Source organism: Canis aureus, chromosome 11 (assembly GCF_053574225.1).
Source record: "Canis aureus isolate CA01 chromosome 11, VMU_Caureus_v.1.0, whole genome shotgun sequence".
Taxonomy (NCBI): Eukaryota; Metazoa; Chordata; class Mammalia; order Carnivora; family Canidae; genus Canis; species Canis aureus.
The window spans coordinates 59,561,376-59,579,886 of record NC_135621.1 but is presented as its reverse complement, the minus strand read 5'-3'; the positions used below and the strand labels follow the sequence as shown (position 1 = coordinate 59,579,886).

Genomic DNA, 18,511 nt, shown 5'->3' with positions numbered 1-18,511 from the left:
ATGTAGCCTGGCCGATGCAGAGGATCATACAGGAATGCATTGATAAGGGGCACCTGGGTGGTACAGTCTGCTGAGCGACTGACTCTTGTTTCCGCTCAGGTCATGATCATGGGGTGTGGGGGTGTGGAGAGGGGTGGAATCGCATCGGGCTCTATGCTCAGAGAGGAATTTGCCTCTTTGCCTCTGCCCCTTTGCCCACATGCACTCTCTCCCTCTCTCTCTCAAAGACATATATGAAATCTTAGGGGAAAAAAAAGTACATTGGCAAATTGGAATCTAAGGAAAACGCTAGTTTTTATATTAAAACCACCTAATATGCTGCAGTGAGGCTCAAAATAATCTTATAGGACCTTCTGCATTTTATCAACATCTAGGTGAGTAGTGATGAGACTAGCTGCAGGTATAGGGAGTTCAGGGGCCTGGACAGCAGCCTACCTGCACTGAGGAAATAAAGATGGCAAGGGCACCCTGCTGAGCTCCCAAAGGGTGCACTGGAGAGTCACAGCACTGGGCCAGAGCACTCACCAACCATTGCTGAAGCAGCAGTACCCAAGACCAACAACAGCGGGAGATGTCCTAACACTACCTCAGATGTGGCAGCAGTCGGAGCTCTCAAGTTAGAAGAACCGTCTGCCTAATCAGGATGAAACTGAGGAAGGGCAAATGCAAAATTGAGTATTTAAAGAGGAAGGAGTCAGAAATGCAGGACAGAGAAAGAATAAGTAAGAAGATGACAGAAGGAAGTCAGCCTAGCCGTCTGCTGGATTGTCATACTGTCACCATCAGCATATTCTTTTACCTCATACTTTAAATTCTTTTATTTTTTTCTTAATTTTATCTGTCAAAGCCTTAATCTGGAAATAAGAGTTTGTCATATCCACATACATAATTTGCCTATAGCTATAATAAAAGCACCGGGAATAGGTCATTTAGCTTTTGGAGAAAACCAAACTTAGTATTTCTAAAGAATACTTTTTAATATGCCATGGTTTTGCCATATCACTAGCATAGCATTACAAAACAAAAATTGGCTCCACATCAGACTCTCCTGTATGATATGATTGATCAAATGCCTCATCAACTACAAATGATTATGTAGATCACTGTTATGTTTTGTAGAGAATTCTGCTCATTTGAAAAGTCAGACATCGATGTTTTCACCTTAGAGTCTTGTCCTTATGAATAAACAACCAGAAATACTTGTGATTTTTTACATGCGGTTATTTCCACTACATTTGAAAATATTACCCATCTGTTCTTTAGGTCTGATTTATAACTTCATCACTGCCTTGAAAGATGATGACCCCAATGTCCTTGACATGGCCAATATAATAAAAATTGCTGCTGAAAATTTATATTTTCATAGATTTTTCATAGTTGGAACTTGTTGACAGAAGTTCTTTCTCAGAGTTACATATAGGTTCTAGTTAGAGCTCCAATTGTTTTTTTTAAAGATTTTATTTATTCATGAGAGACACAGAAGGAGAGAAACAGGCAGAAGGAGGAGAAACAGGCTCCTTGCTGTAGCCCGCCAATGTGGGACTCATTTGGACCCTGGGATCACATCCTGAGCCGAACAGACACTCAACCACTGAGCCACCTAGGCATCCCTAGAGCTCCAATTAAAGCTATGTTTGCTAAGTAGTCTTTATAAACCTTAACACTCCATTGCTGTGAAGGGGGTCCTATAGCCATTAACTGTCCTTTCATATCACAAAATACTGTGAAATGCAAAAGTTGCTAGATATTTCTTTGCTTTTGTATCTCTTTTGTTTGAATGTTTGCAATTTCCCTAATGAGAAGTAGCTTTAAGAAAGAAAGGCTGGTTTTGCCTATTCTCCTATCTGTTCATCTGGAATATGCCAAAGGAAGGGAAGTCCTTCAAGGCTGTGATGATCTTCCCGATTGGATTTCAGTCATAACCGACCACATTCAAAATATGACACTGAAAAAGGAAGCAAAGATAGGATGTGTAATTATATACAAGTGCATAGCAAAATATATTAAAAGCCCTGACTTTCTGCAGTTTTTTGCTTCCTTCAGTCTGTAGACAATAGTAGTACCAACCTGATTTACACCAACTCATAGCCATGTCACAATGTTAAGTACAATTTATTGAGAACTTAATGTCAACCAGATACCATTTGAGGGGTGTGTTATTTCAATTAGTACTCACAATAACAGTATGAAATAGGTATTATCCCTACTTGACAGATTTTGTCATTGAAACTTGGAAAAGTTAAATAACTTGACCTGAACACACACCTAAAACGTGGTGTTTCTTGGATTCAAACTGAGACTTATTTGATGCTAAAACCTGTGATCTTACCCACTCTTCTGTCTCAGTCATATTTCATATCATTCTGTCTCAAGTTACGTAAGAAAAAAATTTATTCTCTGGTTCTCAGACTTTCTAAAAAGATCAACAAGTCCTCCCATAAACTCTAATTCTTGGAATAATAAATTCTTGGAGTAATAAGGTTTAAAAAAAAGCTAGTACAAACAACTAAAGAAACAATCTCGAATAAAATAATTTAGAATTAAAAAATCTTATGAAGTAAGAAAATAGTATGATTGTTGTCATTGTGAAAGCCCTGAAAGAGATCCTTAGTTGATAGGGCCTACCTATCTGGCAGCCTCACAGTCATCCACATTAACCACATACATGCCTGAAGCCAAAGATTTTCATTTAAAGGTTTCCATAAACAAATTATTACATTTCTAGGGAAAAATAATTCCAGGCTAATTTTAAAATTAACAATATGAATTGCTCAATTTTTCCATTTTCTTCTAAAATGAAAACTTGGAATATGATAGACTCTACGGATGTGTTCCATGCAGTAACCAATTAAAAAAAAATATATAGGCATCCCTGGGTGGCGCAGCGGTTTAGCGCCTGCCTTTGGCCCAGGGCGCGATCCTGGAGACCCGGGATCGAATCCCACATTGGGCTCCCGGTGCATGGAGCCTGCTTCTCCCTCTGCCTATCTCTGCCTCTCTCTCTCTCTCTGTGTGTGACTATCATAAATAAATAAAAATTTTAAAAAAATAAAAAAATAAAAAAATATATGTATATGTTCTTAGATCTGTATATATATATATCTATATATACAGATCTAAGAACATAGTCTTTTTTTTCTTCTGTGTTTATGCGTGCCAAGAAATTCCCTTAAAAACTGACTTAGCTTGGCATCTACCTTTAACATATCAACTGTATAACTGGAACAGGTCCATCTCCCTTTGTACTCTATAGACAGAGAAACCATGTATTGGGCGTGTTTCCCCATGAGATTTTTTTCAGAGTTTATGCTGCCAAATAGACATTAAGCAAGTCTAAATTCCTGAAATTATGTAACTTTACAGGTACACAGTAGTGCATTTAAACATTTAAGAGAACTTTCTATTCATCTCACTCTGCTAACAGAGCCATTTAATCCTGAAAGATGAGCCCATTTTTAGACCCTCCTTTGATTCTACAGATCAGAAGCCACTGCTGAAAAATGAAAAAAAGGAGGGTGGGGGAGAAATAGAGACCTATGATCATGGTCCCCAAAAAAGCAAGAGCATATTTGTTCAGATTTCCCAGGATCCAATATTTTAAGGTAGAGAAGGCAAAAGAGGTAAGAGCTGGAAAATGAATATTTTTTACAACAGAATCCAGGAATTCAGTAAAATGAACCTTAATTTCAGATTTTTAAAACTGAAAGAGATTTTGGGATGCCTGGGTCGCTCAGTGGTTGAGCATCTGCCTTCTCAGGTCACGATCCCAGGGTCCTGGGATCAAGTGCCGCATCACACTCCTTGCAAGGAGCTTTCATCTCCCTCTGCCTGTCTTTGCCTCTCTCTGTCTCTCATGAATAAATAAATAAAATCTTTAAAAAAAAACTGAAAGAGATCTCAAAGGACATACAGTCCACAAATTTACCAGTCATCCTTGCACAGGGGCCCTGCTAATCTTCTCTGTATCATTCTAATTTCAGTATATGTGCTGCTGTAGCAAACACAGAGAATATATAGTCCAAACATAATTTTGTCTCTGATGGAAATGTAAGGTAAAATGCCCCAAATTCATTTAAAAGTCCAAAGACTATTTTATATATGCTAGCCTGAGAAATCTGTAGGATTGAAACACTCATAGGGTCAATAGTTTTATTGAACAATATTTTCTTTAGTTCTCTATTGCCTTTAGGTACCTTGAACTCATGGGAGTTATTTGAATGCTATTACTTCACAGCACTGAAAGTGCCTTCACATAGACAGGAGGATATCCCATAGCCTATATATGTCAGCACAATTTATAAGCAAGTTAAATTCAAACATGCATGATAATTCATGAATAACTTGGGAAAAAGTGACAACTATAGTATCAATTTGAAACAAAACCAAAAAGTCAAATCTCACTTAGTTTAATGGTATATGTCAGCTATCCCACTATTAAGTAAGCCAGCATTCTGAATTTCCCTGTCTTAAACCTTGTAGTTAAATTGAGATTGTAGGGATCCCTGGGTGGCTCAGTGGTTTAGCGTCTGCCTTCAGCCCAGGGCTTGGTCCTGGAGTTCCAGGATCAAATCCCGCATCGGGCTCCCTGCGTGGAGCCTGCTTCTCTGTCTCTCTCTCTCTCTCTCTCTCTCTCTGTGTCTCTCATGAATAAATGAATAAATCTTTAATTAATTAATTAATTGAGATTGTATAACTCTAGAAAAAGTCTCTCTCTGTCTCTCATGAATAAATGAATAAATCTTTTTAAAAAAATAAATAAATTGAGATTGTATAACTCTAGAAAAAAAGTTATAAGAACTGAGAGTGAAACTGAGGAGGAAATTGCTAAAATATGGACTATCATTGATTTTTACACAACTATTTTAAGAATATTCTAATTATCTACACCCCTAAGGTTCATAAATGTAGATACATATTCATGAGTCCACATAAAGACTTGACATTTCCAAACCACATCACATTTGACACTTCCAAAACCCTTCAATACAGGCATCAGAAATGTAAAGAATGAGAAGATACAGCTTATAAAAATGCTTAACAGATTGAAGTAGCAAATAAATTTGCAGTCAAATGCCCTCTTTCTTAAAGAGGAAAGCAGGGATTTTTTTATGATTCTAAGGCAATACTCTAATTATTAAGGATAATTCCCACTCCTGATTTGTAAGTTTAGTCCTTTGAGGACAATTGAAATAATGGTGTTTCTGTAAATGCCAAATCCCAAGGGTTACAGAAACCTAAAGAGACATAAATTAAAGTAAAAAAAGTAGTTGGAAAAAAAAAAGAAGTTGGTAACTCTGGGAAACAAAGGGTTGCAGAAGGGGACGGGGGTGGGGGGAATGGGATAACTGGGTGATGGGCACTGAGGAGGGCACTGGAGGGGATGAGCACTGGGTGTTATACTATATGTTGGCAAATTGAATTTAAATTTTTTAAAAATGTAAAAAAAAAACAAAAAAAAGAAGGTTCACAGAATGCAGATGGTTACAGAAAAAAAAAGTTTAATAGTATATGAAGCATTTGGATATAAGCCGATAGTTGTTCAAATTTAACATTTTAGTCACTGAATAATCTTATGCCTTAGAAAGCTGCAGAGCCTACCTTCCTGAAAAAACATTCATACAGGACAAGGAATAATAAGTCTGGGTTTTAACTGCCACATTGTCAAGGAAGAGGGATAAAATAAATAACTGTTTAAGATGAGATCTTTCCTGGCAATACTTTATCATAGAGCAAGGTTTTCAGATATTAGAGGATAAATTATGAAAGCATCAATGTCAACATGGCAACTCTACAAAGATATATGTATGTACGTCCTGTGTCAAATGAGAGAAGGCACAGATATTCATTCAATGTTGTTGAAATCTTACAACTTTCTATATTCAGGTCGATGTGGCTTCTATTTTTCAATTTTTTAAAGATTTTAGTTATTCAACAGAGAGAGAGAGAGAGAGAGAGAGAGCTAGTGGAGGTGCAGAGGGAGAGGGGCAAGGTGACTCTGGGCCTGAGCACAACTTGGGGCTTGATCTCAAGACCCTGAGATGGTGACCTGGGCCAAAACCAAGAGTCAGACCCTTAACCAACTGAGCCACCCAAGGGCCCTGTTTTTCAGTTCTTTAACATTTTCAAACTCAGAGTAGAGTGCACAGTACAATGAATATGGAACACCCACCATCCAGATTCTAAAATCATTAACATTTTGCCATGTTTGTATGCAGTGCCTTAACACCATTTTTAAACACAGATAACTGGTCAAATCCCCACCCACTATGGACATCCACATTGCACCACTTGCATATTTCTGGTAATAGGAACCTCACTACTTCCTAATATATTAAAGTGTCTAGTAACCATGTTCCTCTCTCAGACTGAACTAAAATCTGCCTTCCTTAAATTTCTACCCTTTTATTCTAGTTCTGCCCTTGGAAAGATACGGTCAAGACTTTTTCCTTCTTCTCTAAGTGGCCCTTCAAAACCCTAAAGTTCACTTTCATAACAGACTATCTCAGATACAAATCTTATTTGTATTTTCTTCTCTCTTAAATTGAATAGAGTGGGGGCAAAGAGAAGGAGATGTAAAGAGAGAAGGAGTGGTTATCAACCTTCTGAAGGGCTGGCCCTTTTTTCCCCAAAAAGGTTTCATATGTGATATTTTCATTTTCATTCAGCTTGATGTAGTCTCAAATTTCAGTTTTATCTTCTTTAACGCATGAGTTGTTTGGAAGTGTACATCTTCTTTTCCCAAAAAAGGGGGATTTTTCTAGTTTCATTGTGGTAATTGCTGTCTTTTCCATCACATTTGCCTTGTAGTGAGGGAACAAAAATCCATATATTGTAATTTTTGACATGTATTTAGACTTTCCTTAAGGCCAGCATATAATCATTTTCTTTTAACATTCTCTCAATGCTTGAATAGGATATGTATTCTGTCCCGTGTTCTATATTATGTCAAGTAGGTCAAAGTTTGTCATCTGTTATTCACATTTTCTATTCATTTCTGAAAATGTATGTTTGTTCATTTAGTTACTAAGAGAAGTATGTTAAAATCTCTTAATGTAATTGTGTGTATTCATTCTCCCTCTAGTTTTACCTATTTGTGCTTTGTCTGTCTATATGGAGGCTGTGTGATTAAATGCGGTTAAATTCTGAATTTCTGCATTTTCCTGATAAACCAAAACTTTTGTTACATAGTATTTTTTATTCTTTAGTAATCTTTTTTCCCTTAAAGTCAACTTTGTCTGATATTAATATTGCAAAGCCAACTTTCTTTTCATTAGTGTTGGCATAGTACATTTTTCATCTTTTTTCCTTCAACCTATCTTTTCTTTTCATCCTTATATTTAAATGGTTTCTCTTGAAACAGCATATTTAGGTTTTGTTTTTATAATCCACCTGAGAATTTCGGTTTTTAGTAAGATCTTTCAATCTGCTTACATTAATGCAACTATTGCTATGATTAGGTTTAAACTACCCTTTTACTATTTGCCTTCTATTTGTTCTGCACATTTTAGTTTCCTTTTCTTTCCTCTCTTGCCTTTTCTCTAAAATAATGGACCATTTTGTATTATTCCATTTCTCCCCTGTATTAGATTTGTAGTTTTATGCTTTTACTATTCCTTTAGCTTTTCCCGCAGGGGTATTTTAATATGCATATTTGATTTATCAAAGTCTAAAATAAATTAGTAGTTTTACCTCTTTCCTAACAATGCAAGGATCTTCAAACTCTATTTACCCTCCTGCCAACTTATTATTCTCATGTATTTTAATTATAAATATTTTATAAATCCCAAATATGTTATAAATCCCAAATATGTTATAAATCCCCAAAGACCTTCCTATTATTGTTTTATACAGTCAGTATTCATTTAGATTTACTCACATATTTATCCTTTCATTGCTTTTCATTGTGCTGGAATTTTGAATCAAAAAGAGAAAGGAATTTAGTGCAAATTTGGTGAGTTCCACCCCTCCTTCATCCTACCTCTCTGCTTCATTTGGAATTCAGAAAAACATAAGGGCCCTGAGGCATATGGGGAAACATTGTGCAGAAACATCATAAGTAAGATGTAATGAAATGGGTAGGAAAATATACACAAGACAGTAACATGCTCTGAAGGCAAGAAGCACAAAGATACGCTTTATTTAAAAAGCCTTAAGCAGTTAATGATTTGGAGAAGTATTGCCAAATTACACTCAGCAAATTTAGTAGTATGCCCCAATTTAGTGGGCACAAAAGCTGTTTATTGTTGAATGAACAACAAGTTTAATGTAATTGGTTTCATACAATTAGGAGGTCACCAAGCCATGCTTGTTATAATTGGCATTGCCATAGCCAGGGGCTTGTGCGACCTCAAGCGATGATTGGCCTGAAGGAGTAAGCCAAGAATGTGTGTGCTTTGGGCTAGGGAGACTGACTAATCTGGCTGCAAGGCTTACGGAGGGGGCCAGGAATCAAGTCACAGTGCTTAGGCAAGGCCTGGTGGACTCAGCTGAATATAGTCTCCCTTCAGTTCATTGCACTCCGGGGATTTGATCTAGAGCTAGGGATGGAAGGTGATCGAGAGGATCGAGGTAAAAAGGTAAGGCACCAGGAAACTACAGTTATTAAAATGTCAGTTCAGAGGCATCCCATAATCAGATGGGATCATAATTCCTCTGAAAGCCATCCAGTTTGAAGCTGGTCTCCAGCTTGTATAGACTGGGCTTGAACTTTCACACAAACCATCTTTAATTCCTGGTATCAAGCCACTCTAAAGCAAAGATTAATGGTGCTACTTATTACAAAATACAGTTTTTTTACCTCCACAAGGTTGTGGATTGATGACTAGTTGTAATATCACTCCAAATACCAGAGTCATCTTTTCCCAAACATGTTTTTAATGGATAATTAAGTTTAAGAAGCAAAAAAAAGGAAGTTTAGCTGGGAATGACATACTGAAGAGATGCCAGAGAACACTCCTGATGATTAGCAATCATTTATCAGTAGAAAATGTTTTTCCTTAATATTCTGAAAACAATAAGCTTCACTTTGCCAGTTGCAAAAAGAGCTGAAGAATAAGTAAGGCCTTTGTTCCCTTGCTTGTTCTGTTTTAGCCTATGAGCAGTTGGTTCATTTGGTCTGTGTGTAGTACAGATGAGTCACAAATTGAACTGGTCATGTGTGCCACTTGGTTTTCTCCCCATGTTCATGAACTGCATGTCTAACCTCATCCCATCGTCTTGCAGATGAACCCCACTAGCCACAGAGGAGACTGGGTGAGAAAAGGTCAATTTGCAGTGCAAATCAGTCATCATTGCTGGAAAAGCAACTCCGTACATGTAGCATAATTTTTCCATATGAGAACAGCATATTTCAAGGTTCTGATAGAACACAGTGCAATGACAAGGACTTCCAGAACACTGGATTCACCACTTTATAAAACAAAGAAATAAACTATCAGTGAGGCTGATATTTGTTGATTTTGGTGATATTTTTGTTTATCATTTAAAGCACACCAAATTATTAACAATCTGTTTTGCCAGAACAGATAAGAATCTAGAACTATAAATCTACTGCTGGCCATAGATGAAGACAGTTCTCTTTTGTTACTTAATATCAGTATTTATTTTCTCCACGAGAACTGCTTAGCTTGGGCGAATTCTAGCTGATAATTTCAGAAGGGTGAAAAGCTAACTAGAACTGGGCATTTAGCCCAGATAAATCTGATTCCAGTACTATGAAAGAAGCAGCAAGGGAAATAGAAAGTCTTTGACAAAAATTGTTGATAATTGGCTAAGGACTGGGGAGGGAAACAGAAGACTTGGAGAGCTATGAATGTTATTCTAATGTAGAAGAAAGACACAAGGGAGGAATCTAGGCACTACAGATGAACGACCCTCTTTTTACTTCTAAGAAAAATTAAATATATATACATACATATATAAAACTATAATTAAAGGCCTGCTATCCAGAGTTCTTAGGAAATAAGTCTTTCTGGAGACCAAAATTGCAGGGACAAAAATGGAAATCTGGGGTTTGAATTTCTACTCTGGGTGACCTTAGGCAGGTTACCTCACAAATCTACACTTCAGTGACATCCTCCTGCCTCATCTGCAAATTGTGCATGATGTGACCACTTATTCCACTGAGCTGTTATCAGGATGAAATCAGAGGCTCACTGATCTAATTTTCTAACCAAATAATAGATGTTTAAATATTGCTAAGCATTTACCTATTTTTACACCAGTTAATTTTAGAATTTTAACAAATTTGTGTATGGTTATATAAAATATCACACACCTCTTTCTTAATCAAAATTTAAGTAACATAATTTGATGTCTTGAATACTCAGATTATCATTAATAGGAGCCATGAATGGATGAAGCAATAGTAAAATAGCAATGCTCTCAGCACTTGTTGAGATAGCTCCCACTTTCCAGGATTGTACTGAAAAATAAGATGAAGACCCAAAATAACAATAAGATCCTTACCCAATGAGTCCTTTTTATTTGAACAGTTTTATAGAGTAAATGGAAAAGGTGCTGAGAACTAATTTACCATCCTGTCATGAGAAAGGATTAGGACCAATTATTCCGAACAGATGGGTATCTATCTAAGTTGTTAAGAAAAGGAAGAAAGAAAGGAAAGAAGGAGGGAAGATAGGTGGGAGGAGGGAAGGAAAGTGGCTAGGAATAAAGTAGCTCCTTCTCACAGCAAACATGAATCCTTGACCTTTTTTTCTACTTTACTCCATTTATGAGATTAAATTAGTATGGTTGCAGAAGATATAAGAATGTAAATCCACACAGATGAAGAAATAGCAGCGACTTGAATTTAACCACTGCCTTTGCTTTAACCACAGGACCTCAAAGGACAGCACCAAGTAATATTCACAAAGCATGCACAGTGCTCCCCACAGACCTAGTAAAGATGTGGATATTTTACTCTGAGGATTTACAGTCTAGAGACAAAAAGATATATTTTGAAGATTCTGAACTTTAAAAAAAAATCTTTGCATCATTAAGGATGAACAGTCTATTTTACAGACGGAGAAACAGAGAGAAAAGAATTGATGTCGTGGTCCTAGATCACCTGGGCAGTGACAGATGCAAAATCATTTCAGTCCCTTCCTTCTATTCATGGTGTACTCCTCCCTGGTCAGTGGTGGCTTATTCCAAAGTAGTTCTGAACTATTCCTTAAACCTAAAGCAGCGAAGTCTAAATGGTAATCTAAAGCATTTAAGGTACAGAAAATGTTTGCCCATGAAAACACACTGAATGTCCATGTCGTGGTAAGTTATCAAATTATGAAAAGAACATTGCAGAGATTAAAATGTTGCATAAGAGAGAGAAAGCAGCATGAGTCAGGGGTTTGGGAAATATGAGTCAGAATGACGGGAAGGAGCCAAAAACATAGAGAATGAGGGCCTAAGCAGGGACTTAATGGACACCACAGAGATGTGGACACAGTCACCTCCATTAACTTTTGAGAGGAAACCAAATATGTGGTTCCATAGACTGCGGGTCAGCGTGATAAAGAGGCTAGGAGTGAGAGCTGAGCAAAGATCAGACTGCATTATTTGAAGCAATGATGGTGCCAAAGTCAGCAAGAAAGGGACCTACAACAGTATAAATCACTAGGAGGGAGAGTGTGGGCACATTTTTGAAAAATGAGGGAATCACCAAATACTGCCCTTAGCTATTCTTAATGCATTAGAATGATGAAATGTGAGTTGATTTACGTGTTGTGATATTTTAGGAAGCACACTCTATTATTTTGTTCTTTGGCTATGTTTACATTAGGCTGTGTCTGCATAGTTTAGAGCTGCTCCCCGTGGTGTCCAATTCAAATTCCAATCCCACCTTTAAGGCCCTGCTTATGACTTGAGCTACCACTTTATGAGCACCTTCAAGCAGGCACTGCAGCAGGCTCCTCACACACAGCCCCTCCAGCCATGCTGACTCCAGCTGTCCTGCAGACCACATTGGTTTTATTGGATGTTTTCTAATGCAGCCTGCCTCCTGCCTAGAAATAGCCTCCTCACCTTCTTCAAAATGCAGCTCAAAACTCCCCTGGCCTGGCACACCTTCCGCAGCCACCCACCTCTGCTGCTGCCTATGCCTCCTAGTTTCTGCACCTCTCAACACCATTGCTTTCCTACAGTTTCCATGTGCTGACATCTTGCTGGTTTTACTGTTTCTCACATATTTCCTGTTACTCTTTCTTGTAAATGATTAGTTCCATAAGACAAAACACTGATCCTACTTCCCTCAAACTCTAGGCATCAGTTCCCAGCACACGGTTATCATTCACTCATCCATTTATCGAACAAACATTTATTGAAAACCCACTGTTTCATGCACTCTGCTAGGCATTAGGAATACAGAAAAAAAGTGAGATGTAGACCCCATCCTCAGTGTGCTTGGGGCCAGGGCCCAGGGAAGGTGTTAACTGATTGCTTAAGAACCTAGTGAGCTTCACTGTCGAGGATAAATTATAGTTTAAAAGCAAAACAAAAACTCCTCTCCCTGGAGTACTTTTTCCTAGATTACCAGGGAAATCGACTGACCTGAGTTGTTTCCTTATGAATAAGGCAGTGCTTTTGCCACTCAGGATACTCCTGCCACAGAAGCCTTTTCTAAATGAAAAGCCTGGGAAGGGGGATCCCTGGGTGGCGCAGCGGTTTGGCGCCTGTCTTTGGCCCAGGGCGCGATCCTGGAGACCCGGGATCGAGTCCCACGTTGGGCTCCCGGTGCATGGAGCCTGCTTCTCCCTCTGCCTATGTCTCTGCCTCTCTCTCTCTCCCTCTCTCTCCCTCTCTCTCTCTCCCTCTCTCTCTCTGTGACTATCATAAATAAATAAAAATTTAAAAAAAAGATATAAAAAAAGAAAAGCCTGGGAAAACGAGGTCTTCTGGTACACCAGCACAGGAATGTATATTCTGCTTCAAGTCTCTGACATAGATGTATGTTTTAGTGACTCATCACGTTAACTCTGATATTTAAGACAAATAGAAATGCATACAGGTAGAAAGGAAGAGTGCAGAGGTGCTTGGCTGGCTCAGTTGGTGGGACAAGCGACTCCTGATCTCCGGGTTGTGGGTTTGAGCCCTATCTTGGGTGTAGAGATTACTTAGAAATAAAGTCCTGTAAGAATAAACTGTAAAAGACTTTAACAAGGCATAACAATTCTTACATGACTTTCTCATATGGCATATGCTCTATGAATAAATAATAACAGGGTCTCAAAGGGCAACTTTTAAAATAATAAAATTGTGTCACTTAAGTAATGGTATGAATTGACAGTATAATCGAAGATAATACAAAGAAATCCTATTTGTCTATGTGTTATTAGATAAACTGCTAAGAGCAAAGGAGAGGACAAATATTTTCAACTTGATTTAGAGAAGCTCTCAATGAAAATGTAGTCAGTTCATTTCCTAGAAGATCCACCTCCAGGTATATGACAAAGCACATGCTTAACTTCTTTGGAATAATTTCTTGAAGGGGATTTCATGAAGTTGTATTTTATTAAATTTCAGGAAGTTTCCCATCCGAAAATTAAAGTGAGTCCAAGTATGTACAAAGTGTGTTAAAAATATCATCCATCACTGTTAGGTGCAGTGAGTGCTATTGCAGTTTTGTTGGTTGTTGTTGTTGTTAATAGAGAAAGGAAAAGAATATAGTGACAGTGAAGGCAGTGATTTTTTTAAATTATTAAGTTATTTTAACTCACCGAATATTTTTATTCAATAATCCTTTTCAGAAGGTAAATGAACCTGGTTCTTAAGAAGGAGTAGGTCCAGGTAGCACAATTTTTATGTTTAAAATCTATTTAATTGATATATTAACTCCACTGGAAATATTGGCTTATTTATCAAAGAGCCTTAGAACTGAATAAGAAAGTAGGAAGGAAACTGTAGGATATAGGGAATGCAATGGGGTGGAGGCAGTTTGCAGAGAGGTCTCAGAAAGAAAAGCCACAGTCACTGGTGAGGCCTCCCTTAGAAAATGCAGCAGACAGCCCCAGTCCTTGATCTTTTGCCAGCATGCACTGAGGAAACTTGCCACATCTGAATCTCACATTTCGATATCTCTCAGGGCTGTTATCACTGCAAATGCTGGCAGATGCTCTTGACATAAAACAATAGGAATTCTGCTGTCATTTCTGCATTAGCGAGTCATAAAGCTCTGAAAGAAACCCCAGTAGAAATGTTTTCATCAAGTGCATATGAGAATATAATAAAAGACAGAAAAAAGACCAGATAATTTCAAAAAAAGATCGTGGCCCCTCTGCATGGTACCTTACAAAGGACAGAGTTAGAATCGCTGATTTGAAAATAATGATGATGATGATGACGGTGGATTACAAAACAAAAATAAAAAACAGTAACAAAAAAAAGTTCACCAAAACTTTAAAACCAGGTTCAAAGAATCATGTTAAGTAGATGCTTTTATAGGGTATTATCCAATAAATGGCCATACATCCCTAAAGTATTTTTCACCGCCCCTCTCTCTTTCTTTTGGGAAAAATGTCTGTTATCATTCAAATCCAGTATCAGAGGACAACTCTTACCACAGGAATCTCCCACATTCTTACACTGGTAGTGTGAGTACAGCAGTTCTCCCTGAAAATAGAGTGAAAAGCAGCAGAAGCCACTCTCTGAGCTTCTTTAAAGGAAGGCAGGAATTGAGAAATACCTTCTAATTACTGATGGCTCATCTTTTGTATTGAATTTTAGCCCACTGTTTGTTCCAAAGCACCACCCTGGGTTTACCACATTGATGATCTAAGGTTCCCTAAGCCGTCTTAGTTTTTATGCAAAATTTGTCATCTAGGAATTCCAAGTTTGATGATATTTTTTTAACAAAGCTTAGACCCTTCAGTTGTTGAAGAATGCCAAAATCACATAATCCTTTCATCTTCTTAACTCACCTACTTAACTTGGTAATGTGAGAGAGTTATTGAATGCGAAGGTAATGTTGAAAAGGCAAAATTAAATTTCACTTATAAATCACCGTAATATAAATGCACATGCATAAATTCATATCACCTTTGATTCCAAAGAAACTCATTATAACAGATTCATTATATTGTGACCGAGCATTTTTTACTTTTCTAAAACTATAATCTACTACTCCTTTGGGCACATTTAGTAAATTAAAGAATCGCTTTGGGAAAATATCTTTTTTAAACTGAAATGAGATGCTTTGGGAAAATATGTATTTTAAACTACACCAATCTATCTCTCCTAGAGAAATATGATCAAGTTGAATCCTTTGCATTTTGAAATTTGCAATGAAAGGGTTTTTTTTTTTTTTTTTAAGATTTATTTATTTGAGGGAGAGAAAGAGCATGTGCATGAGCATGCTGTGGAGGGAGAGGCAGAGGGAGAGGGCAAGAGAATCTCAAACGGACTCCACACGGAGCGTGGAAGCCTGACACAAGGCTCCGATTCCATGACCCTGAGATGATGACCTGAACTGAAATCAAGAGTCAAATGCTCAACCAACTGAGCCACCCAGGCACCCCTGCAATTAAAGTTTAATTAAAAGGCAACAGGAAATACATAGTATTAAAGTTTGATTTATACCTGGTTACTGGACAGTTCTTTATAGACTTGTCAATGTAAATGATCTCAAATGCAACATATTGTGTAGAAAAAGCAAGTATTATACAATTCATTTATGCTTTAAAGCACGCAACACAACACTGTATATTCTAATGGATGCATATCTATATAATTAAAGTATAAAAACCTTTCAGGGAAGGATTCACACCTACCAGAACAGTGGTAGGTGAGCAGATAAAAAGATAAGAATACAGTAAAGCTTTAGTTATGTCTCGAATGTTTTATTTCTGAATATAAAGTGAGCCAAGGCAAACATGGCTAATGTTAGCATGTGTTAAATCTGAGTCGTACACACTGGCATCTATGAAATTATTTTCCAAATGTTTGAAATCATTTATCATTTTAAACATTTCTAATATAATATTACAGAGTATTGCCTTAATAAAGTGAAAACTTTATTTCTTTTTAAAAAGTATGATGGGCACCTCTGTGGCTCAGTCAGTTAAGTGTCTGCCTTCAACTCAGGTCACGATCTCAGGGTCCTGGAATGGAGCCCTACATCAGGCTCCTGCTCAGTGGGGAGCCTGCTTCTCCCTATGCTGCTCCTCCTGCTTTCTCTCTCTCTCTCTCTCTCTCTCTCTCTCTCGTGCTCTCTCTCTCTCTCTCTGTGTTAAATAAATAAATAAAATCTTTTTTTAAAAAAGTATGATGGCAATTCAACATAGGGAATATAGTTAATAATACTGCAATAGTGTCATTGTATGGTAACAGATGGTAGCTAGACTTGCTGTGAATATAACGTAATGTATAGTGTTGTCTAACCACTATGATGTGCACCTGAAACTTATGTCATTTATGCGTCAGCTACACTTCTTCGGGTTTTTTTTAAATGGAGGAAATAGTAACATCTGCACAACCAACTCAAACTTTGTGCTGGCTGTCTTTACCAGACATAGACGAGTGCACTGCAGGGACCCACAACTGTAGAGCCGACCAAGTGTGCATCAATTTACGAGGCTCCTTTGCCTGTCAGTGCCCCCAGGGGTACCAGAAGCGGGGAGACCAGTGCGTAGGTAAGTACAGCAGAGCAGTAAGCAAAATTCTATCCTAAACCTCTTCCTTGTTTAAACCCGTCATTCAAAGCAAAGCATTCATATTTATTTGGAGAATGATAACTCCAACTGCTTGTTCTGTCATTGACTACTGAACCATTTTCCACATTAATAAGAAAGAGCTAACCTTAAAGGGTGAGCACGTTCTGGATTTCAAAATGTTGGTTCCATGTTAGACTAAGCAGAAGCAGAAATTTGGAGTATGAATGAGACCACAAAAGCAACCAAGGAAATAATTTTAAATTAGCTGTTTGGTGGCCACAGCACCAAAACATTGACGATGTGACCTTCATTCACTGGTTCATAAAATAGCATAGCTTATAGGGCACATGAATGAAGTTCAAATCCCAACTCTCCTCCTAACTCATTTTGAGGCTTTAGACAAATGACTTACATACTCAGGAGCTCACGCGTGGGAGTGCTCAGAGCTGAGGCAAGTATTGCACGGAATAGCTGTGTGCTATTATTGTGTGATGAGTTAACAGACGTGTACTAAACATTCGGTGTGTTGCAAGTGGGTGCAGTGCTGGAAAGGCAAAGCCAAGTATAGCGTGTGCCTCTACTTGAGAGCTCTACTTGAGCTACCTGAGGACAGGAGCCAGGTCTGATTTGTGTCACTGCTGTCTCCCCGGAACCTGAAAAAGTGCCTGCCAAGTAGATGCTCCGTGCATTTTTTTTTTCAATTGGCAGGAAGAACACAGTATGAAGAGGCTGACTGGCGAATAAGTAAACAGTAAAAAGTAAATGTGTTCCAGGTTCTGTCATGGGGTCCAGCACTAGGAGTAAAACGTCCTAATTGAATCCCTATGTCAGTTGTATTCATGTGATATTCATGGTAATTTACATACTACCGTTTAACATACATCAGTGAAGAGTCCTTATTTTCTCTTTAGAACAGAGGGATAAGAACATGGGGATAGGAAAAAAAAAAAAAAAGAACATGGGGATAGGAAGCTAGAATTAATTTTCGCCTGAGAATGTTAGCTCTTGACATCGAGATGTCAACACTGAGCTCCTTGAGGGCCCGGTTCTGCCCGCCATGGGGCTGTGCCCAGGTGCTGGGGTGAGTGCCCAGCCTCTGAGAAAGGCCCAGGGTTTGTGTGACTAAAACTGTGATTTAGAAGATTGTGTGGAAAACTGGACAGGCACCAAAGTTTTGCCCAATGGATTAGTCAGGAAAATAAACAATTGAGTGTATAAAAGGTAAAGAGAAAGAACTAACTCAACTTACTATGGGAACAATTAAAGGGAATAAAATGTGTGATTATAGCCCTATAGGATCTGGTAGCAGGAAACATTCTTAAATCCAGATCTAATCATGGGGCTTCTCTGCTGTTCCCGTCACCCACATTTGCCAGCAGAGTATATAAGGTCTTCCTCCCTCAGATCCTTGTCCAGTTCTGTTGTACCAACACCATTCTTCCTGCAAAAATATTACACTGAAGCCTTGTCTACTAAAGTTCCACACAAACATCATGCAATGTCACACCTTATTGCCTCTACCTAAGCTCTTTTAGCACCAAAAACATGTTTGCCCTGGCAAACTCCTATTCAATTTCCAAATCCCAGTTCAGGGTCACTTCCTCTGGGAAGTCTTCCGTGATTTACCCAGATATGATTAGTTCCTCCCTCCTGTGCATCACTACTTCTCAAACCTTGATGAGTGTTTTTTTTTTAAATTTCCAGTCTATTATAGATCAATACTACTATAAAGTAAAATAAAAAAATGTTGTAGCAACACCAAATTGCTATTCCTAAACACATATTCTCAACTTCTGTACTTATTTGTAGCAGGCTGTTCCAAATAGTCCATGAACCAACAGTGGTCAGCAGGCCACTTGAGTAGAATG

General features: G+C 38.0%; 1 protein-coding gene, 1 long non-coding RNA gene and 1 other non-coding gene across 5 annotated transcripts in view; 1 reads left to right on the top strand and 2 right to left on the bottom strand.

Moving 5' to 3' along the window:
• The window catches only part of EFEMP1 (EGF-like fibulin extracellular matrix protein 1), a 61,080-nt gene that overhangs the window by 28,397 nt on the left and 14,172 nt on the right, over positions 1-18,511 (top strand). For both annotated transcript variants that reach the window (XM_077915448.1, XM_077915447.1), the window contains exon 5: positions 16,500-16,622. In XM_077915448.1, the coding sequence (XP_077771574.1) occupies positions 16,500-16,622 (123 nt within the window). The remainder of the gene's footprint in view (positions 1-16,499; positions 16,623-18,511) is intronic.
• Positions 1-18,511, bottom strand: part of LOC144324174 (uncharacterized) — a 34,637-nt gene that overhangs the window by 7,482 nt on the left and 8,644 nt on the right. The gene's annotated exons all lie outside the window — the stretch shown is intronic.
• Positions 3,898-4,004, bottom strand: LOC144324455 (U6 spliceosomal RNA). Its single transcript, XR_013389962.1, has one exon. It is a non-coding gene; the product is annotated as a U6 spliceosomal RNA (small nuclear RNA).